Source organism: Lampris incognitus, chromosome 13 (genome assembly GCF_029633865.1).
Source record: "Lampris incognitus isolate fLamInc1 chromosome 13, fLamInc1.hap2, whole genome shotgun sequence".
In the NCBI taxonomy this organism is placed as follows: domain Eukaryota; kingdom Metazoa; phylum Chordata; class Actinopteri; order Lampriformes; family Lampridae; genus Lampris; species Lampris incognitus.
In genome coordinates this window covers 24,364,451-24,388,796 of record NC_079223.1, presented here as the reverse complement: position 1 = coordinate 24,388,796, position 24,346 = coordinate 24,364,451, and the positions used below count along the sequence as shown (strand labels likewise).

Genomic DNA, 24,346 nt, shown 5'->3' with positions numbered 1-24,346 from the left:
CATCCCTATGTATCCCAGTGCACCCAGCGGTTACAGCGGCCTCTGAATCTGGGAAATGTAGGCGACTAACTGTGGGCTTGGCAGTTTCCAGCATATGGTCTCCAGCATGGAAGCTGCTAAAGAGTGCTCACATGGTTGTAGAAATACTTCAGGGAAAGGGGAAGACAGGGGCTCACAAGATGATTTCGGACCGTCAGCGCTAGGAACAAAAGAATAGTAAGTGTTGAGATATGCCGTGTTGATAGGGAGACCAGAACCCTATCGGTGGTTATTGAGTCCTATTCAGGTTAGCTAGCTAACAGCAAGCAATTCGCATTCTTGCTTCAGTTAGCAGTCTGAACGAACTGTGTATCATTTTATTGTTGCATACATTTTTAGCTTTTTTTTCTTCTTTTTTTGTTGTTGCCAGATTAGTTTTTTAATCGTTTATTACAGTGACCATGTTATCGTCAGTTTGGTGTTGTTTTTTTGTTTTTGTTTTTTAAATCTATCCACCTTCATAGAATTTGCTCCATAATTGCCATTGACTGTATTCTTCTGCAGCTGGGATGATGCCTACCAAAGAGAGCTGGAGACATTCAAAGACATAGGCGACGTGGGTGAAATATGGTAACAATAATAAACATTTCAGCCTGACACAGTTCTTAAAAAAAAAGCTGTGTGATCCTTGTCAAAGTTAACAAGAAGTCCACTTGTTTTTTGTTTTTTCAGTGTACCTGGCATGATCAATTGTCATAGTCTAAAAAGTAAAACACAATGTGCTGTGAGGAGTAGTTGGACTGATTCTTGTATTTTTGGCTTAAAACAACAAATTATTTCATCACTAGAATATGTATTTTCCTTTCTCTCAAGGTTTGGTGAGGAAAGCATGGACCGTGTGATTCATTGGCTGGATAACGCCAAGATCCCAGAAAATGCTGCTATTCTTGACATTGGCACCGGAAATGGGGTGTTATTAGTTGAACTGGTATAACAGGAGTACATATGAATTTGGGAACTATAAAAGTTGTATGTCATGAATTCTCATGATAGGTGATTTGCATTGAGTCTTGAATCGTTTGTGTTAGCCTTGTTCACAAACCTAACACATTTGCAATTTTAGAACAAACAATGACTTTTATTAATCTTCTTTTCTCCTTGTTTTTTCTGTCAAGGCCAAACATGGATATACAAATCTCATGGGTATAGATTACTCTGCAGCCTCTGTCGGACTGGCCAGAAGTGTTCTGCAGGCTGAGGACTTAACTAACGTGACTTTAAAGGTGGGTTCATAATGACATGTCACATTCTCCCTTATATTGGTATTACTGCAATTTAATTACTCCAGTTTCAGTCTTAATTCGACAGTGTATCAAGACATAATTAGTTTTCATTAAATGCTTGACTATAGCCCTGTTCAGGGTTGGGTTGCATGATTATTGCAGTTGATAGTTTAAAACCTGGCCTTTAAGAGCTTGTGTCCATATAGCTTGTTTTTCTGAGCACCAGTCTTTTTTTCTTTTTTCTTTTTTGATCCCAATGAGGAGAGAGTGTATGCAGCTGCGTACAGAAAAAGTGTTGCACCCAGCATCTTTTTTCAGAGAACTTCCAATTTTTTTGTGTGGCCACTCCGAGTGCTTCTAGTTGAAAATGTCTTTATGCGTGCTTAATAATCCAGGTAAGAAAATCAAGGAAGGGGCATCCGGGTAACATGGCGGTCTATTCCGTTGCCTACCAACACGGGGATTGCCGGTTCGAATCCCCGTGTTACCTCCGGCTTGGTCGGGCATCCCTACAGACACAATTGGCCATGTCTGCGGGTGGGTGGACATGGGTATGCGTCCTGGTTGCTGCTCTAGCGCCTCCTCTGGTCGGTCGGGGTGCCTTTTTGAGGGGGAGGGGGAACTGGGGGGAATAGAGTGATCCTCCCACGCACTATGTCCCCCTGGCGAAACTCCTGACTGTCAGGTGAAAAGAAGTGGCTGGCAACTCCACATGTATCGGAGGAGGCAAGTGGTAGTCTGCAACCCTTCCCTGATCAGCAGAGGGGGAGGAGTAGCAACCAGGACGGCTCGAAAATAGGATAAATGGCCTATTACAATTGGGGAGAGAAAGAGGGAGAAAAAGCCAAAAAAAAAAAAGAATATCAGAGAAAATTGAATCAGTTCATCTGGCTACAACGTTACAGTCTAAAGACTGAAGAGTTCCCCTAGATGAATGATGAAACGTATCTGTCAATAAATGTTGTAACCATATGAACTGATTCAACTTTCTTGATCTTGTTGAAAATCTCTAAACTTTTCAGAAAGCCGCTGGTGTCGTCACTTTCGCTCCTTTTCAGGCAACCAATCATATATTAGATGGGGAGGGACTCATCACCCTGGTAACCAAAAAAATTGAGTAGATGATATTCACCATATTGTTGTCTCTAACTGATCATGTCATGCACCCACATCCTCCTTGTTCTGTCAGATTAAGCGGTGACAACATGCAACAACAACAATAAAATTATTATTTCACTCAATATCGTGACCATTTTAGATAGAGGCTTACAGTTACTTCCACTGTAAAGCTGAGAGGTTTACTTTTGAGAGGTTGAGTGGTTTGCCATTTGGTGACATAGTGGTACTATTTGATAGTTTACAAAGCTCATCCATACAAAGTGTAAGGGCAAGCATCCTCCGGTTGGTGCTCATGGTGAAAAAACAATGTAAAACAAATAGATGGTAAGAATAAAAAACAGACTAGCATTGCCCCTTTGCTTTTTATTATATATTGTACAACAGTGTGGTGATATGTTGTCCTAGAAACAAAACCCATGCGCGGCATTTTTTTTTTTGTCTCGCTGCCGCACTTCTCTGCCAGAGAAAAACGCTATAGGGACACGGCAGCACTTCATCCCAGCGCTCCACAGCACAGCACACTGCCAGCTATATGGACACACACCCTAATACTGCAAGAATTTGTGCATTTTGTGGCTAATGAGACTAATGTTTGATGAAAACAGGAAGGCTAGTTGTCAGATGGGGGTGCTACAGGGCTGTCAATGATGCTTTCGTAGATTATTTAGAAATATGGAGTTGTCTCTGGCATTTAGAGTACATGTGAAACAGTCCCTGATAGGATAATGATGATGCCACCCCTAGCCCTATTTTACTGTGAAATATTACTTGAATTAACTTGCATACTGTCGAGTTACATGCACAAAATGAATCAACATTTTCTTAAAACACTTAAAATCATTCCCCTCTGCACTCTGTGGCTGTTATATTTGACCCAGTGGTGCTCAAGCCAAACCAGGAATGTTAGAGTATATTGTGCATGTATTGATTATTATTGTAATAATAAAGTGTGATATTCTACACATGAAATGGTAACGCAATGTAAAAAATCTAGCTACAATAATATTGCTTACAGCAAATGATGTATTGTCCAAGTAGTGTGTGAAATGATTTGAAGATAAATTCTCAGTGCTCACACACACAAAACAAAAGCTGGGGACAAGAAATCGCACAACACAAATCTCATACAAAATGCAAGCGAAAAGATTGCTGTGATTCTTATGTTGTTTGTATCACTTTTTTTTTTGGCCAAGACGGTTGTCTAGTGAAAACTTGATAGAGTGGAAGCCCCTAATATCTACTATTGATAATTTGCCCTGCATAACTTTCCTTCATTCCTAAATGCCAGAGGTAAAATTTAGATTTGAGAATACAGTTAGCCAAAACCCTGGACTTGACTGCTGTGTTTATCCTGTGGGATAGTGGGGTAGCAGGAAGGTGTTAAAAGTGATGGAAGTCAAGTCTGAGCCCAAAGGATTTTAAAAATCAGTACTATATACAACCGTATAGGACATACGCTACCCTCTGTCCTTGGACCCTAAACCTGAAAGAGAAAAAACTCCAAAGAAAATCCTTATCAGGAAAAAGAAATATGGGAGAAACCTTGGGAAGAGCAACAGAAGAGGGAGTCCTCTTTCAGGATGGACAGACACAAGAGGCGTTAAATGCACAAAATACACAAAAATAACAGAATAATGTAACATCATAGATTACACAGAGTGAGGTATTATAGAATACATAGTTAATGCATAAAATTTAGCAAATTTAAATCTGCTTGGAAGTAAACTTGTAAAGAGAGTGCAAGGCAAATTAAGGGAATGTGTGTCCATCCAAGATGACAGGAACCCCAAAGATGCAGTCAAGATCCAGCAGAGACCCCGTGCCACAAAACCAGCTCTGCTCAGTGGGGCCCTGCAGAGAGAATAGACTTCACATATACACAAGTGGTGAGGCAGGCTTCAACACAGCATTCACACAGAGAGGGAAAGAAGATGAGAAAAGGGATGAAAGTTATGCCAAAGATGTCATAGCTAAAACCAATATTATAAAAGCAATTTTAAACGAGAACTGCGCAAACAATAGCATAAATCTCCAGGAGGCTGGGACTGTGACCAAGGGAAAACCGGATTCGGCACAAACAGGCTTCAAAGTCATCAGGTGGTTGAAAGAGAAAGAGAAATGTTCCATTGTCATCAGACAGTTCATAAAGAAAGAAAAATTGTCACAGAGAGGTGGGGGAGGGGACAGGCGCACAAAATGGGCACTCATGTGTTCAGAGATACAAACAGAAGGTTAGAATGGTGTGATACATTCAAAAAGTTTAGGAACTTTCTCGTCACCAGGACAAAACCAAGAGATTAGTGTTAAGACCTACAGTTATAAATACATTGAGACTGAGACCCTCCCAAAAGTGGATAGTTGTGACAAAGCTCAGTTGGAAGTCAAACTACCAAAGAAAAGACAACTAGTCTAAAGCTAATGAGAACAGATTGGTTTTCAGTTTAGATTTAAAAGAGTCTACAGTCAGATTCTCTGATTTGGCTGGGATACTATTCCAAAGTAAGGGGGTGCATTAAGAGAAGGCTCTGCAGCCTGCAGATTTACTTCTTTTTTACTCTAGGGACAGAGAGGAGGCCTGCACTTTGAGAATGGAGGGCACAAGAAGGAACATAAGGCTGTATAAGATCAGACAAATATGAGGGGGCAAGCCCATTAAGTATGTTATATGTTAAAGGAGCACTTTTAGTACAAAGTCAGGTCTAGCATCAATGGGGAGCAAGTGAAGGGAGGCTAGAATTGGTGTAATATGGTCAAACTTTTTTTGTTTTAGTTAATATTCTAGCCGCAGCATTTTGAACCAGTTGAAGGTTTTTAGAGCTAGTGTGTGGCAGGCCGGAAAAAGGACATGGCAGCAATCTAATCTGGATTAAACAAACATATGGATCAGGATCTCAGCATCAGTCATGGACAGAAAAGTCCGAATTTTGGCAATGTTTCATAGGTGGAAAAAGGAGGTCTTGGTGACTTCTCTAATATGAAATTCAAAAGGTATGGATGATCAAAAATAACACCAATATCTTTGGCTGTAGAACTTTGGGAGATCACACAGTTGTCAAGAAATACTATTTCTTGGTCATAAAGGTGATTTTTGTCCTGCAGGACCAATAACCAGCATCTCAGTTTTTTTTTTTCAGAATTAATTAGTGAGAAGTTAGGTGACATCCAGTTTTTCAATGTATGCCTCTAGATTTCTGATATGAGAATGATTGTCTGATTTGACAGGTACATATAGCTGAGTATGATCAGCGTAGCAGTGGAAATTTATTCCATATAAATGTATTCTGTATAATATGGCCAAGAAGAGAGACATAAAGGGAGAATAGCAAAGGACCAAGAAATGAGCCCTGGGGTACACCATATTTCACTCCAGAGAAATCCGATGTAACATTACCGTTACCTGTGTTCTATCAGATAAGTAAGACTTGAGCCAAGACAGAGCCAGACCTGAAACACCTAGGTAATTCTTAAGGCGGTCCAAAAGTATACTATGATCACTGGCGTCAAATGCTCTGCTAAGATCAAGCAACAGTAACACTGATGTGGAATTGGAATCCATAGAAAGCAAAAAGTTGTTCACCAATTTTGTGAGTGTAGTTTCAGTGGAATGACAGGCTCTCATACAGATTGAAATGGTTTACAGAGATTGCTGTTGGAAATGTGGGCTGAAAGCTAATGGGCTTATCAGCTACAACTCTCCAAAATTTTGGAAATGGAAGGTAGGTTGGAGATTGATCTATAGTTATCGAGAATCCCCAGGTCAAGATTTGGTTTCTATAAGACAGGTCTAACTATGGCAATTTTAAAACTAGTAGGAACACTGCCAGTTGTAAGAGATGAATTTATAATATTTAGTATCGGGGGACCCAGGAACCGCCAAAGTTCTTTGAAAAGTTTAGCAAGGAGGGGGGTCAAGAAGGCAAGTTACAGGTTTGGCTGCCAAAGCCAGCTTGGACAACGTTTCCAGTGTGACAGTCTCAAAATGTTGAAGTACTGGGATAGTTTGAGAGTCCTTATAAGAAAGTGGAATCACAGGGTCCATGGGTAGATTACATATTTTGTTTCTAATATAATCAATTTTAATGCCAAAAAAAATTCCAGGAAATCATGAGCAGTAAAAGGGGGGCAGTTAGTAGAAGGTTGCTTTTGAGTAAATTTAATTGCAATGTCAAAGAGAAATCTAGGCTTGAGTTTATTGATATTAATTAAGTGAGAGAAATGTGCTGCTTTAGCTGCTGACAGTGCTTGCTTATAACTTAACAGACAGTTGTGCCACACACAATGAAAGACTTCAAGTTTGGATTCACACTATTTCTGCTCAAGTTTCCTACAGGCCAGTTAAAGAGCACCTGTCTCGTCAGTGAACCAGGGTGTTGATTTTCTTTGGTGTCTAATTTTGGTTGTTAGAGATGCCACTGACTCGAGAAGATTAGAAAGAGTTGCATTTAGGTCACTAGTAAAGCTATCTACAGAGCCTGTCAATACAGTGAAAGGAGCCAGGGTCTCTGCATTCTATCACCAAGTGTTCTCAGCGTTGATGGACTGATATGACGGGTGCTGAACACATTGGTGACACAGCTCCGAGGACAAGTGCCACCTGTAATCTGATAATAAAGTGGTCTGACACAGCAGATGTAAGAGGGGAGATGGTCAGATCAGAAACATCCAGACCACATGCTAGAATCATATCAACAGGGTTGCCACTATGGAGTACCCCCGTAGCCGAATGGTTACAGCGCATGCCCCATGGTCGCAACTGTTGCCAATTTGAGTCCAACTGGCGACCTTTCTTGCATGTCATACCCCTCTTTCTTTCCCACATTTCCTGTCTGCCTCTTCACTTGCTATCAAATCTTCTACAACTACTACTACTTTTGGCTGCTCCCATTAGGATCGCCACAGTGGATCATCCATTTCCGTTTCTTCCTGTCCTCTGCATTTTCCTCTGTCACACCAGCCACCTGCATGTCCTCCCTCACCACATCCATAAACCTCCTCTTTGGCCTTCCTCTTTTCCTCTTCCTTGGCAGCTCCATATTCAACGTCCTTCTCCCAATATACCTAACTTCTCTCCTCCACACATGTCCAAGCCATCTAAATCTTGCCTCTCTTGCTTTGTCTCCAAACCGTCCAGCCTGAGCTGTCTCTCTAATATACTCATTCCTAATCCTGTCCTTCTTCATCACTCCCTATCTCAGCATCTTCAACTCTGCCACCTCCAGCTCTGCCTCCTGTCTTTTCGTCAATGCCACTGTCTCCAAACCATATAACATAGCTGGTCTCACAACCATCTTGTAAACCGTCCCTTTAACTCTTGCTGGTACCCTTCTGTCGCAAATCACTCTTGACACTCTTCTCCACCCACTCCACCCTGCCTGCACTCTCTTCTTCACCTCTCTACTGCACTACCCGTTACTTTGGACAGTTGACCCCAAGTATTTAAACTCATATGCCTTCGTCACCTCCACTCCTTGCATCCTGACCATTCCACTGTCCTCCCTCTCATTCACGCATAGGTATTCCGTCTTGCTCCTACTGACTTTCATTCCTCTTCTCTCCAGTGCATAGCTCCACCTCTCCAGGCTCTCCTCAACCTGCACCCTACTCTCGCTACAGATCGCAATGTCATCTGCAAACATCATAGTCCACGGCGACGCCTGCCTGATCTCATCCATCAACCTGTGCATCACCAAAGCAAACAAGAAAGGGCTCAGAGCCGATCCTTGATGTAATCCCACCTCCACCTTGAACCCATCTGTCATTCCAACCACACACCTCACCATTGTCACACTTCCCTCATACATATCCTGCACCACTCCTACATACTTCTCTGCAACTCCCAACTTCCTCATACAATACCACACCTCCTCTCTCGGCACCCTGTCATATGCTTTCTCTAAATCCACAAAGAATCAGAATCAGAATACTTTATTCATCCCCGAGGGGAAATTGGGTTCTACTGCAGACACACACGCTCTAATAACTAAAAACTAACAAGATAAGAAAATAGAAACAGAAACAAATAGAAATAAAGATAAAATAAGAAATAGAAATAAGAACAAAATATATGTTCACAAAAGACACACTGTAACTCCTTCTGCACTTCTCTCTACTTCTCAGTCAACATCTTCAAAGCAAACATTGCATCTGTAGTGCACTTTTGTGGCATGAAACCATACTGCTGCTCACTAATCATCACCTCTCCTCTTAACCTAGCTTCTATTACTCTTTCCCATAGCTTCATGCTGTGGCTGATCAACTTTATACCTCTTTAGTTGCTACAGTTTTGCACATCGCCCTTATTCTTGAAAATTGGTACCAATGTGCTTCCTCTCCTCTCCTCAGGCATCCTCTCACTTTCCAAGATTGTGTTATCAATCTAGTTAAAAAACAATTATGTTAACAATCTAGTTAAAAATCCACTGCCATCTCTCCTAAACATCTCCATACCTCCACAGGTATGTCATCAGGACCAACTGCCTTTCCACTCTTCATCCTCTTCATAGCTGCCCTCACTTCCTCCTTGCTAATCCACCCCACTTCCTGATTCACTATCCCCACATCATCCAACCTTCTCTGTCATTTTCTTCATTCATCAGCCCCTCAAAGTACTCCTTTCATCTTCTCAGCACACTCTCCTCGCTTGTCAGCACATTTCCATCTCTATCCTTGATCGCCCTAACCTGCTGCACATCCTTCCCTGTGCAGTCCCTCTGTCTAGCCAATCAAGTCCTTTTCTACTTCCTTAGTGTCTAACCTCTCATACAACTCACCATACGCCTTTGCCTTTACCTTTACCACCTCTCTGTTTGGTTTACGCTGCATCTCCTTGTACTCCTGTCTACTTTCTTCATCTCTCTGACTAGCCCACTTCTTCTTTGCCAACCTCCTCCTCTATATACACTACCGTTCAAAAGTTTGGGATCACCCAAACAATTTTGTGTTTTCCATGAAAAGTCACACTTATTCACCACCATATGTTGTGAAATGAATAGAAAATAGAGTCAAGACATTGACAAGGTTAGAAGTAATGATTTGTATTTGAAATAAGATTTTTTTTACATCAAACTTTGCTTTCGTCAAAGAATCCTCCATTTGCAGCAATTACAGCATTGCAGACCTTTGGCATTCTAGCTGTTAATTTGTTGAGGTAATCTGGAGAAATTGCACCCCACGCTTCCAGAAGCAGCTCCCACAAGTTGGATTGGTTGGATGGGCACTTCTTTGAGCAGATTGAGTTTCTGGAGCATCACATTTGTGGGGTCAATTAAACGCTCAAAATGGCCAGAAAAAGAGAACTTTCATCTGAAACTCGACAGTCTATTCTTGTTCTTAGAAATGAAGGCTATTCCATGCGAGAAATTGCTAAGAAATTGAAGATTTCCTACACCGGTGTGTACTACTCCCTTCAGAGGACAGCACAAACAGGCTCTAACAGGTACTATTTAATGAAGATGCCAGTTGGGGACCTGTGAGGCGTCTGTTTCTCAAACTAGAGACTCTAATGTACTTATCTTCTTGCTCAGTTGTGCAACGCGGCCTCCCACTTCTTTTTCTACTCTGGTTAGAGCCTGTTTGTGCTGTCCTCTGAAGGGAGTAGTACACACCGGTGTAGGAAATCTTCAATTTCTTAGCAATTTCTCGCATGGAATAGCCTTCATTTCTAAGAACAAGAATAGACTGTCGAGTTTCAGATGAAAGTTCTCTTTTTCTGGCCATTTTGAGCGTTTAATTGACCCCACAAATGTGATGCTCCAGAAACTCAATCTGCTCAAAGAAGTGCCCATCCAACCAATCCAACTTGTGGGAGCTGCTTCTGGAAGCGTGGGGTGCAATTTCTCCAGATTACCTCAACAAATTAACAGCTAGAATGCCAAAGGTCTGCAATGCTGTAATTGCTGCAAATGGAGGATTCTTTGACGAAAGCAAAGTTTGATGTAAAAAAAATCTTATTTCAAATACAAATCATTATTTCTAACCTTGTCAATGTCTTGACTCTATTTTCTATTCATTTCACAACATATGGTGGTGAATAAGTGTGACTTTTCATGGAAAACACAAAATTGTTTGGGTGATCCCAAACTTTTGAACGGTAGTGTACTTTACTATACTTCCTCATTCCACCACCAAGTCCTCTTGTCCTCTTTCCTCTGTTCTGATGACAGAACCTTCCTAGCTGTCTCCCTCACTATTTCTGCAGTGCTTACCCAGCCATCTGGCAACTCTTCAGTACCACCGAATGCCTGTCTTAACTCCTCCCTGAACTCCACACAACAGTCTTCCCTCTTCAACTTCCATCATTTGATCTTCGGCTCTGCCTTCACTTGCTTCCTCTTCTTGATCTCCAAAGTCATCCTTCAGACCACCATCCGATGCTGCCTAGCTACGTTCTCCCCTGTCACCAGTTTGCAGTCTCTAATCCCTTTCAGATCCTGCCTTCTACATAAGATATAATCAACCTGTGTGCACTTTCCTCCACTCTTGTACGTCACCCTGTGTTCCTCCCTCTTCTTGAAATAGGTATTCACCACAACCATTTCCATCCTTTTGCAAAATCCACCACCATCTGTCCTTCCACATTTCTCTCCAACATGCCCATTGAAATTCGCTCCAATCACCCTCTCTCCTCCTTGGGTACACTCTCCACCACTTCATCCAACTCACTCCAGAATTCTTCTTTCTATTCCATATACGTATGCATATGCGCTGATAACATTCATCAGTGCACCTTCGATTTACAGCTTCATACTCATCACTCTATCTGACACTCTTCATTTCCAGCACACTCATGACATACTCTTCCTTCAGAATTACTCCTACCCCATTTCTCCTCCCATTCACACCATGGTAGATGAGTTTGAACCCACCTCCGAGGCTCCTGGCCTTACCCCCCTTCCACCGGGTCTCTTGCACACACAGTATACCTCCCTTTCTTCTTTCTATCATATCAGCCAGCTATCTCCCTGTAGTTATAGTGCCAACATTTAAAGTTCTGACTCGCACCTCCACACTCCTACCTTTCCTCCTCTCTCGCTGCTTCTGGACATGCCTTCCCCCTGTCCTTCTCCTTTGCCCAACAGTAGCAGTTTCCACTGGCACCCTGCTGACCAGCAGTACCGGTGGTGGTTGTTGGTAACCCGGGCCTCAACCAATCCAGTATGGAAATCTTATTTATGATCCGCATATTTGATTTGGCAAAGATTTTACGCCAGATGCCCTTCTTGCTGCAACCCTCCCCATTTATCCAGGCTTGGGACCGGCACTAAGAATGCACTGGCTTGTGCATCCTCAGTGGCTGGGTTCTTCACTTGCTATCGAATAAAGGTTAAAAATGGCAAAAAAAAATAAAACCAAAAAAAAACTTTGAGTATTTCCACTGTGATGGATGGCGTCATGCACAAACTGAACAAAACCAACATTATCAAGAACTACCAAAAAAGCCTTACCAAGAGGTTCGGATGTTTTATTTACATGGATATTGAAATCACCAAGGATTAAGATATTGTCAGCATGAGTAGCAAGGTCTGACAACAATTCTGTGAAATCATCTAAAAATTGGCAGTACAGCCCAGGTGGCCAGTAAAAAACAACAAGGTAAAGTGGCAGGAGTGCGTTAACCTGGACAGGGCTGTTCACTGCTCTTGCAGAGAGAGACATGACTGACACCTCAAAAGATTCAAATTTAGTATCAGATGTTGAGCCAAGATTAAAGCTAGAGCTATGGATTAGGGCAACACCTCCACCTTGTTTGGTAGCTCAAGCAGCATGAGCACTAGTGTCGTCAGGCAGTGATGCATCATTTAATGGTAAGAAAAGATTTGGTTTTAGCCAAGTTTTGCACAAGCCGAGCATATCAAAACTATGCTCCAGTATTTTTATTTATTTATTTTTAGTTTGATTAGGATTGAAGCTGTTGTCAGGCTTTGTTGAAACAGAGCACTTTCTGGTTTCACTCTCTGAGTTTAGGTAGGTGCGTCACCTGATGCCGGTTACACCCTCTATTGTTGCCTTGCTGAGAAAATCTGAAAGGGGTGGGATTTTCACTAAAAGCCTATAAAGAGATTGAACTAAGCTCCAAACAGAACAAGCTCCGATCTAGAACTGTGGAGATAGCAGTTGCTTGGTAAGTGTTTTTAAAACTTTGTTTTTGAGTTTGATTGGAATTGAAGCTGTTGTCAGGCTTTGTAGGAGCAGAGCACTCCCTGATTTCACCCTCTGAACTTCGATAGGTGGGTCAGCTGACACCGGTCACACCCTCTGTTTCTGCCTTGCTGTGAAAACCTGAAAGGGGTGGGTTCAGCCGTGATACTTCCTGGTATTTAAACACACAAGCTGCGCTGTAGCGTCAGTCCTTGTGTGTCAGCCGTCATTGTGTGAACACTGAATTGGGTAAAGAACTGCAAGTCCAGCAAGCAAGGACACTGACTGGTTAGTCCTTTTCTACTATCTATTCGCGTAGCCTGCCTCACTCATCACGTGCTACAAAGACATCCCTTTCATCCAAGGCTTTCAAAACAATTGCGTCTGTCGCAGACAATGCAACCCTGAGAACTTCTAGTCACTCTGAAATGCCTCCTCTACTCACTCCTTCTTTGCTCTTGGCCTATAGAATTTTCAGTGAGCTGTAAACAAAACCTAATTTATCCAAACGGTGGCTAATCTGTCAGACATTCAGGTATTAGCCCTGACTAAAATCTGGATCTGTCCAGAAAACACTGCCACACTGGTCGCACTCTCTGATGATTCCACTTTCTCACACACACCCTGTTCTGTTGGGTGTGGAGGCAGTACAGGGGTCCTCATTTCTAAAGACTGGAAATTCACTAAGCTTTCTCCACTAAGCAACAACTCCTCCTTTGAATAGGATGCAATCAGGGTTACTGCTCCTATTAAGCCTTTTGTGGTTGTCATATACTGCCCACCAGAGTGTCAACTGGGGAACTTTGTAGTTGAACTAGACATGTTACTTTCAGCCATTCCTGATGATCACACACCACTGATTGTCATGGGAGACATTAATATCCATACTTTCAAAACCCAAACAGCTGACTTCCTGTCATTTCTGTCCTCATTTAACTTCAAACAGGTCTCCACCCCTCCCACGCACAGTGGTCAATACTCTTGATCTGATTTTGGCTCGGAACTGCCCGACAGCAAATCTGACTGTCACCCACCTATATTTTTTTAACCACTTCTTTATTCAATTCACGATCACCTTATCGGAACATCCTCATGTTCCTCTGCAATTAGTCTCCTTCCGCCGCAACATCTGGTCCCTCACTCAACTTTCCAATGAGGTCTTGGCTACAATGCCTTCTCATGTAACTACTCCTCACTCCCTGTCAATGAGGCTACAGAAACATTCTGTTCCTCACTAGCGTCCTCTTTTAACCATTTCTGCCCTCTAACATCCAAACCTGTTTGTAACAACCCCCCTACTCCATGGCTCACTTAAGTCATCAGAAAGCAAAGGTCAGAACTCAGTGCAGCAGAGAGAAAATGACGTAAATCCAGAAAGCCCATTGACCTCAGTGACAATCAGTCTCCTAGTATCATATGTGTTACACACACATCATTGGATATGTGTGTTCTTGTAGTTTTTGGATGTGTTTTTGTCTTTGTGTTGAACTGCTGTGGGCCATTTCATGTACGCAAGTGCGTGAAGGGAAATGACAAAGTGTTCCTGATTGCTGATCATTCCCCTCCAGTTTAAAAGCTGCTAAGACCACTTACTATCAGAACAAGATCCATGGTGCCACAGACACTTGGGAAATATTCTCTGCTTTTAACTCACTCCTCAATCCGCCTCCTCCTCTACCCTCCACTCTGTTCATTGCAGACATGTTCGCCGCCTTTTCCATCAGTAACCAGTTCTCTGAGCCTGACCATCTCAGTCTGCAGCTGCCAGCTAACAGGGCTGCACTGTCCTCATTCTCCCCTCTGACCGAGGAGGAAGTCTCCAAACTTCTGCTGGATTCTTGACCTGTCCACTGGACCCAATATCATCCAACCTTCTACAGACCATTTCTCTCTCACTTAACTCCATAGTCATACACATCGTCAACTCCTCACTTACAATGGGTGTGTTCCCCACCATATTTAAGTAACTGTACTGTGTACCGAACCCATCTTCAGTAAAAATGTTTATTCTGCCTGCCTTGTGTGAGTCATACATTTGAGTCGCGTGTCTGTTGGCACCACCATTACAGTACGAACTGGCAAGCATGGACTCCGCAGACTTCAACTCTGTGTGGGCTGCTCTTCAAGCCTAGGGGAGGAGGATTCTTCACCAGGGTGAGCAGTTCACCTTATCAAGAGATGAAGGACTTGACAGAGAGACAAGAAAATGGCTTGACTTCCTCCCGCTGGTCAGATTGAGTTTCTGGTCGATCATGTGCAGAAGATGTAAGCTCAGCCCAGTTCTAGTGCCTCTCCTCCCGCTCCCCCAGCACCCGCTGGTTCTGCTGCGGTTCCGGCTCCCGTGCCTTCACCAACTCCTGCTTTGTCTTCGCACCTCCTCGGGCCAGAGCTTTTTTCTGGCGATACTGATGGCTGTCGGGCTTTCCTGGCCCAGTCTGGTCTCCACTTTGAGCTTTAGGCAGCATCCTACCCAATGGACTGAACTAAGGTGGCGTATGTTATCTCCCATCTCTCTGGCAGAGCTGAGGCTTCTACCCACAGACCTAGATTCCTGGCTGTCCCAGTCCAGAAGGAGGAGGTTAGTGTACCCTCTGCTCACCGGTGTCGTCACACCTGGAGCCGAGCCCGACAAGTACTTCTCAAGAGTTCAGCTCGTTACAAGAAGACAGCAGACCACCGTCGAACTCCCACTCCTTCTTACCGAGTCGGCCAGAGAGTGTGGCTGTCAACCCAGGACATCCCTCTACATGTGGAATCCCATAAGTTGGCTCCTCATTTTGTGGGTCCCTTTCCCATCTCGAAGGTGATTAACCTGTGGCTGTGGGACTCAAGCTCCCCAGGTCTGAGGATTCACCCAGCGTTTCATGTGGCTCATATCAAACTGGTCAAGGAGAGTCCCCTCCTCAAAACCCCCACCACCCCGGTTCATCGATGGAGGTCTGGTTTACACCGTTAGACTGCTATTGGCGGTCCGGCACCATGGACACTGCTACCTGGTTGACTGGGAGGGTTACGGTCCTGAAGAGCAGTCTTGGGTATCGGCCAGTAACATTGTGGATCCTAACCTCATCTGTGACTCCCACCAACGTCATCCTGACGAGCCTGAGTCATCAGGTGCCAGCCCTAGGAAGGGGGGTACTGTAACGTCACGGCCTCTTTAAGTTCCTGTCCTCAAGTGTTTCCCGCTTCCTCGATTACCCTCACCTGTGTCTAATTACTCACCTGCCCCTGATTTTGTCATTACTCTATCCTGTATATATACCTCCCCATTTACTTTGCAAGTTCGTCTTTGTACCTTCGTGTCGAAGCGTTCCAGCTCTTTATCTCTCATGTGTTCCTGACTAATATTCCGACTAGCTTCTGTGTTTTGGACTCTGCCTTTGCCTAATGTTTATTGGATACCTCTGCCTGTCTATTGGAATGATTTACTGTGTACTGAACCGATCTTCAGTAAAAACATTTATTCTACCTGCCTTGTGTGTCATTCATTTGAGTCCCCGCTCTTGGCACCACCGTTACAGAATCATCCTTATTTGGCCACATATGTTTAAACATACATGGAATTTGACTCCGGTTTGTCTCAGTGTGCTTATCTAGAATAACAGCACAATCTTCAGGAATATACACAAGGAATGACAATGTAAGGGTGGAACAGGAAGGCAATGGTGGAAAGTTGCTGGAATAAATATCTAAATATGTTAGCAGGTTACTTGTATACGTGAGGTAGATGGACATGACAGAATATCCATGTATACATACAATATACAGCATGCTTAGATTTATTATGACATTTTAAGTGTTCATCAGAGTGACAGCCTGCAGAAAGAAGCTGTTCTTGTCTGGTTGTTTTGGGGTACAGTGCTCTGTAGCACCTACCAGAGGGAAGGAGTTGGAACTGGTGGTGACCAGGGTGTGATGGATCTGCAGTGATGTTGCCTGCCTGTTTCCTCACTCTAAAGTCCTGAATAGAGGGCAGGTTGGCACCAGTGATTTTTCACAAGTCCTGGCTATGTTTTTCTTTGTAATCAGATAGTTTCACCCAACATAACTTGTGATGACATGAATAACAATGTTACTTTAACTAGTGTGTGCTTCGTGTGTCTCGGTACCCTGTTTCTGCTTACATGACTCCAGAACCCTAAGATTTACTTCAATGCCGGTTGCTCTCGGTCCAGGTGAAAAGTGGCTGGTGATGCCGTTCTTATCCAGCGGGTAATGGAGTCCGCTATTACTAGCGTGCATTGCTTAGCATTGACTGCAGGGGTAGAAGAGGCAGGCTGGCCAACAGGGCTACTAACAGGTCTACCTAAAGGGCTACCAAGCACAGAAAAACAGCTTACAGTCGGAAGGGGTGAAAAGTCTAAAGTCTGTCCAGAATTTAGATTTAGCCACCTTAAAACCCCAAATGACCTGGGAGGATTTTGATATATTTGCTAAAGTATATGAACTAGAAAAACACATTTTAAATGCCAGTCTGGCTATAGGAAATGTGGTGAGTGAGTTTTCCTCCCTTGTATGCATACACAGTTGCATATAGGAGTAGGTTAGGGCACACACATCTATGAAGCTGTGTGCTTTGCTTGTGCAGAGAGCGTACTGCTGAAGTCAATATTGACTTTAGGTTGGAAGTAGCTGGACTGCGGAAGCAGTGGTGTATATGTGTGTGAGGAGGTGGATGTTGTGTTGGCATGTTGGTCTATAGCTGCAGTGCTGTACAAGGTGTGTGCATGTGTTTTGCATGTGAAGCCTTGAATTGAATTTTAGGGGGTGTGAGGAGTTTCAAATGCTGGGTACCAGAGCCACCCCAGCAGACTGGCTCCCAAAGGTTGTCTTAACTGTCACAGCCCCCATCCAACCATCTGTTTCCATTAGTTATTTCTTTCACTGTTTTGACACTTCATATCCCCATGTCCAGCCCACAGCATCCTTCCAGGCTTTCATTTTACAGGCTCAAAATAAGCCCAAATCAAGCGCAGTCATTAGTACCGACATACGTATAGGCATTTCTTTCTACAGTAAATCATTGCTGACATCTTATTAGTCTAAAGTGATGTGACCCTTGGGTGGTGATTGTGGCTCCTTGGCTCTTCCCAACAGTCCGGTGTCCTGTATTCTCTCTGAATAAAGAGGTCCTTTCATTGGAGGTGGGTCCTGAACCTCAACAGTGAGTCAATCAACTTGTGTCGTGTTGGCAGCTAGAGTGCAATTATACAGCAAACCACTGAGGTATAAAACATTTTAACTTGTGTTAGGCTGAAAAGTTTCTCCTTGTGATACACTATGTAACCACAAAGGTCTACCTACTCCTGAAGAGCCAGACTAAACAATGGACGTGATCTTGTATGTTTCATAGTAGATCAGTACACAAACTACAGCCTATACTCACTTGTCACTTCTTTTTCACTTCAGGAGATGGACTTCTTGAGATGTTCCGGGGAGTTGAAGGGTTTTGATGTCTGCCTTGACAAAGGAACGTTTGATGCCATAAGCCTAAACCCAGATGACAGACACAAAAGCAAAGCATGCTATGTCCAGGCTTTAAGACATGCCCTTAAGAAAAATGGATATTTCATCATTACTTCCTGCAATTGGACAAAAGAGCAGTTGCTACAGAGGTTCAGTGAAGGTGAGAGAAATTCTGGGTTTATCACTGAAGGTAATACTGTCTAAAAAGAAATTCTGTTAAAATGGCAACTTTTCGACATCATGTGGCATAAATTCAGCAACCAAGATTGCTTCTACTATGTTGTTGCTAAAGGCAGTGATAAGTCAGCATAAACTATATGGGCTTTATTGTTGAAGTGAGAGTTGAATGCTCATCAGCCTGGATTTCTGTCATTTTCTCTTCGAAATGTAAGATTGCTATGATTTAGTGGTTTATACTGATGTATGATCTACAATCAAAAGATAGATATTACGCCACAATCGAGACAGTCTCCTAGCTAGTGGTCAATCTGCAGACAGCAACAAATGCAGCTTTGTAAAGCCAGTGTTTATGCAAGCCTGCATTAGCTGTCACTCCTCTCAGTGGAAGTCAGTGCTCCAGAGAGGCTGCAGGGGGCCCAAGGCCATGAGATCTCATCTGTCACATTGACAGCCTGTCTTTACCATTCTCGGAGATGCACCACAGATGGTGGATATAGGGGTGTTGCCTCACATTTTTGAACCACCCTGTAGCCATGATTAGAGAAATGTAATTTTAGGCATTTGGTTGTCAAATGATTTAAGGCATTGTGTTACAATTCAGCGAACCAAGTTGTAAAACACCAAAATCTCCATCCATCCAATTGATCCCTACATTTTATGGATGATTAATATTTTAGGGCATTTTGTCGATTTTTATTTTTTCAAGAGCAACTTACAGTGAAAGAAACAACAGAAGCTTCAGTTGTTACATCACAATAATCACAGTTTACCAAAACTTGAGAGCAAAGTGAAGCAAAGATTAGGGTGGTGCCACCTGCACAATAACCCTCTGATCATAGAGAAGTCATGCAAGAGAATCCCCCAAGAGAGGAAAGAGAACATGAGCTAAAGAGAAAGAAGGAAAATATGGAAGAGCAATCCAAATAGTGTGGGGAGAGAAGGGATATCATTCACAATAGCTGTGGGTAATGTGGTACCTCCTAAAAATGTTTTCTTGTAAGACTGAAAACTTTTTTTTTCTGTTTTTTTTCCCCGCAATGTTTATAGGGTTTGAATTTGTGCAAGAGCTACCCACGCCCAGTTTCCAGTTTGGGGGTAAGACGGGCAGTAGTGTCACAGCACTCATCTTCAAGCGCTTACATTGATTCACCAGATAACGTAAGATTTTTTTTTTTCTGTCAGTCTCTTTTTCTCTTTTGTGCTGTTTTTGTTTTATCACAGTCAGTCATTATATTATGTATGTTCATTAAAGACATTCATTTGTAACAAGTAACCTGTTTCTCTTTTTATAAGAATTATCTTATTTTATACGAACTTATTTATTATTTATTATAAGATCTTATTTTATAAGAATATTTTATATATTTTATAAGAAGTTTTATTTTATGATTTTATTCTGTTTTTTACTTTTTTTAATTTATAAGAATTATTTGTAAGAATTATTATTCTGCAGTTACTAAACATGATGAGTGTTGGGGTTTGGTTTTATTTACATTTTCATATCAGCACAGAACCATTAACAGCCAGGAAACAAGTAATGGTAATTACAAATGGCAAATCCCTAACAATAAAAAAACAATACTGAGGGCCATAAATATACTAATTAGGAAATAAATAATGGAAAAAATAGCTAAAAATTCACTGTATTGAAGCAATAGTAGAGATATATTATACAGTAGAGGGGGCCATTTCTCAAACTTGGAACAAATATGTCACCCAAGCTTTTTCTTCGTGCACATGAACTTTGCACTGATCCACTTTATGAAAGTATGATAGGCACCTTTTTGAATGGACATAATGTATATCATTTTCATTTTATGATTTACTCACTTTTGAAGGTGGGCTTGCATGGGGGGGCTTGCATTGTGAAGGATGTTATCAAATTTGTATCAAGACTGGTTAATATACATGCTACAATAATCTGTGTGTGAATTCGGAAGGCATGGATGCTCAGTGTTTATAACAATATCTTTAAAACATGTTTAAACATTTTGATTTCTAAATTAGGAACACACAATCTGAAAATTGAACAAAGTTATTTGTGATGTGAGGAAACTCATTTCTAAAATCAATTCAGTGCCAACTCGGAAATATCTGTGAGGACCATTGTCCTTCATGAAGATTAAAACATACAGATACTATTTTTCCTGTCTGCAGGGAAATATTTATGTCACATTCACTTGCTTTTATCTGAGAATATCCTTCTAGGAGAAAAAAAAAGATGAGTTGAATTAACTCTGAACTCAACAAATATCTGATATAGAAATAACTGCCTGTGTGTTTGTGGATAACAGATTGTGTTCACATGGGACCTTTCATCTTTGATTAAATGGTATCCATTGGCCCAAGTTTCCCTGACTTGTGGAACTGTTGATTTGAAAGTCTTTCTTATCCCTCATTCTCACGTGTTTCCACTTAAACAGAGGTTGTTCCCAGAAGATATTAAAAAAAAAAAAGGATCTTGACCATTGTCAGGCAAAAATTACAAAACTGAATGGAAAAACTGACAAAAAGTCAGAATAGTGATGTACCCCAAAGATTTTCAATATATGCTTTTAACAATAGTGTGGAAAAAGAAAACTCATATCATTATTAAGGCAAAAATCTGTCTCCATACCACGGAAGACACTTTGATGAACATGAAGCTGAGTGTTGCATAAATATACCCAAAGTATTAGTAAATAGCTGTTTTATGTTAAGAAAACCTTTTGTGGACATTTTTTTATTTATGAAAAAAGTAAAAGAGAAAATTATAGATTACTCTGAAAAATTAAAAAAGGGAAAGGTGTCCCCAAAGTTTTGACAAGTAGTGCATGTATGTACACTACCGTTCAAAAGTTTGGGATCACCCAAACAATTTTGTGTTTTCCATGAAAAGTCACACTTATTCACCACCATATGTTGTGAAATGAATAGAAAATAGAGTCAAGACATTGACAAGGTTAGAAATAATGATTTGTATTTGAAATAAGATTTTTTTTACATCAAACTTTGCTTTCGTCAAAGAATCCTCCATTTGCAGCAATTACAGCATTGCAGACCTTTGGCATTCTAGCTGTTAATTTGTTGAGGTAATCTGGAGAAATTGCACCCCACGCTTCCAGAAGCAGCTCCCACAAGTTGGATTGGTTGGATGGGCACTTCTTTGAGCAGATTGAGTTTCTGGAGCATCACATTTGTGGGGTCAATTAAACGCTCAAAATGGCCAGAAAAAGAGAACTTTCATCTGAAACTCGACAGTCTATTCTTGTTCTTAGAAATGAAGGCTATTCCATGCGAGAAATTGCTAAGAAATTGAAGATTTCCTACACCGGTGTGTACTACTCCCTTCAGAGGACAGCACAAACAGGCTCTAACCAGAGTAGAAAAAGAAGTGGGAGGCCGCGTTGCACAACTGAGCAAGAAGATAAGTACATTAGAGTCTCTAGTTTGAGAAACAGACGCCTCACAGGTCCCCAACTGGCATCTTCATTAAATAGTACCTGTTAGAGCCTGTTTGTGCTGTCCTCTGAAGGGAGTAGTACACACCGGTGTAGGAAATCTTCAATTTCTTAGCAATTTCTCGCATGGAATAGCCTTCATTTCTAAGAACAAGAATAGACTGTCGAGTTTCAGATGAAAGTTCTCTTTTTCTGGCCATTTTGAGCGTTTAATTGACCCCACAAATGTGATGCTCCAGAAACTCAATCTGCTCAAAGAAGTGCCCATCCAACCAATCCAACTTGTGGGAGCTGCTTCTGGAAGCGTGGGGTGCAATTTCTCCAGATTACCTCAACAAATTAACAGCTAGAATGCCAAAGGTCTGCAATGCTGTAATTGCTGCAAATGGAGGATTCTTTGACGAAAGCAAAGTTTGATGTAAAAAAAATCTTATTTCAAATACAAATCATTACTTCTAACCTTGTCAATGTCTTGACTCTATTTTCTATTCATTTCACAACATATGGTGGTGAATAAGTGTGACTTTTCATGGAAAACACAAAATTGTTTGGGTGATCCCAAACTTTTGAACGGTAGTGTATGTATGTATGTATGTATGTATGTATGTATCTATCTATCTATCTATCTATCTATCTATCTATCTATCTATCTATCTATCTATCTATCTATCTATCTATCTATCTATCTATCTATCATGTATCTATCCATGTATCTCTTCATGTATCTATGTATCATGTATCTATATCATGTTTCATGTATCTATCATGTATCAAGTATCTATCTAATCTGTCTATGTATCTATTTATTGCTTTTTCATGTTCATTAAGAGTCGTCACCTTTTGTCTACATGTGAGCACCGCTTTTCCGCCTCCATTTCCCTGTCTTGTTCATTTTACTGGTGCCGTGGTGAATAATCACAGGGTGTTCCTCTCTGTCGAAGAGCAGGTTGTCAGCCCTTTCCTGTTTGAACACTCTGTCATTAATAACTGTCAGAGTCTGGGTCCCTAATTGGAATTTGGGCCAGTGGCCCAATGGGATCACTTGATGCTGAGGCATGCTGTTGAGTAAACACATGCAAGGTTTACCAGAATTACTGCCTGGAAATTTACAAGGCTCTGGATATCCTGCCTGGATGTGCCCATTAGTCCTGCTTTCACATCTCACACACAGACTTTCCCATGAAATGAGATATTGCTCCTGTCCCCTCTCCCTCACTGTAATCTAGCTCACTCCTATTGCACCACAGTCTGTTTAAGGCAAGACACCTTGTGGCTCTTTGTGTTCTTTGCGCAAGAACAATGTCCTTGCACAGCACCATAGTTTAGATTGCTTTATGAAGGTCCCTTCATGCAAACAGCCCACTCATTTCCCTTGCACAGGTGCTGTTGCTAAGAGACAGAGGCACAAACATGGAGACTTCTGGGAGGGAGCACAATTCTGTTTGCCTAAGTCAAGTCATGAGTTGTTTTATCATTTTTTCCATACAGCATTCCTCACAGTGGATCCTGCCATGCCATAGAACTGAATACCTCCATTCAAATAAACCTCTATTTTACATCTGGTAAAATGCCTTTAGTTCCTTGTTAATGGGTAGATGTGACTGGTGATGATAGTGCCATGCAAATGTCAGTGTGTTTCATCTGGTCTCGCAATTTGACCTTGACACCATGTGCTGACAGTTTCATTTTGACTCATTTATTACTTTATGTAGCTACTAAAATGACCCATCTGGAGTTTGTATGCCGTAAACAGGACTGGCGCATGTTCCAGTGCGCTCGCACTTTCAATTTAAAAAGCCCAGAAATGACAGGCCTCATTAAAAAAGGCACATTTTACTCAACACCAAATATGGGCTTTTTTTTTAGTTATTAAGTTTTAATAACCATATTACAGCAACAAGGCTGAAATAAAACCTCAGCATGTAGACTTAATCCCCACATGAAAGTTTACAGTAGACATGCTATTGTAAGGATAACCATTGCTTCCTGGCACTTACTATGTTAGGCTACACTATTATTCCACTCATAATATTCACCATCTTTCCAACATAATGCTAGAGCCTGCTCACCACCATACCACCATGAATACCATGCTTTCATTTTAGCTTCTAAAGTATGATACAGCAAATATTTATATTTTTTCATGCCATCTCCTTAGAAACACATTTGAAAGTCTTTTCATAGGGTGGTCGGGGACTGATTGAATTACTCCACCATGCAGCAGTACAGTTTTCCATGGCAGGGAAGCCAACATGGATGGGGGAAATCTTTCCTTTCACAGGATTCAAACGTTTTCCTCTGTCAAAAGGTTTTTAGTAATTGCCTCAAGGATTACTATCTCACAGCAAGAAGGTCCTAGGTTCGATTCCTGCCTGAGGCGGGGGTTGGCACTTGGGGAGTTTGCATGTTTGCCCCAGGCCTGTTGGTGTGCAGTGGCTATCTGTGTGTACTCTGCATGTTCTCCCCATGCTCAGGTGTGTTTCCTCCAACATAACCCCCCCCCCCCCAAAGAACCCAAATAAAAACATGCAGAAGGCTCTCCCGTCCTGTCCCTGACCACGACATGGACATCCACCTGGAACTGATCCCAGGGCGCTGAACAAAAAGGGCTGCCCACTGCTCCTGACTGCCCCTGGAGGAAGGACAGCGAGGATGGGAAAAATTCAGAGGAAACATATCTTCAGCCACCCCTCCCTGCGTGCGTGCGTGCGTGCGTGCGTGCGTGTGTGTTAGCCCTAAGAC

General features: G+C 42.0%; 1 protein-coding gene across 1 annotated transcript; it reads left to right on the top strand.

Moving 5' to 3' along the window:
- The first annotated feature begins 85 nt into the window (after positions 1 to 85).
- Positions 86 to 23,163, top strand: eef1akmt2 (EEF1A lysine methyltransferase 2). The gene is made up of 7 exons (XM_056292133.1): positions 86 to 216; positions 544 to 609; positions 853 to 967; positions 1,155 to 1,262; positions 17,928 to 18,144; positions 19,212 to 19,322; positions 23,093 to 23,163. The coding sequence occupies exons 1-6, from the start codon at positions 95 to 97 to the stop codon at positions 19,307 to 19,309; spliced, it is 726 nt and encodes a 241-aa protein (XP_056148108.1). The 5' UTR covers positions 86 to 94; the 3' UTR covers positions 19,310 to 19,322; positions 23,093 to 23,163.
- Positions 23,164 to 24,346: the final 1,183 nt, after the last annotated feature.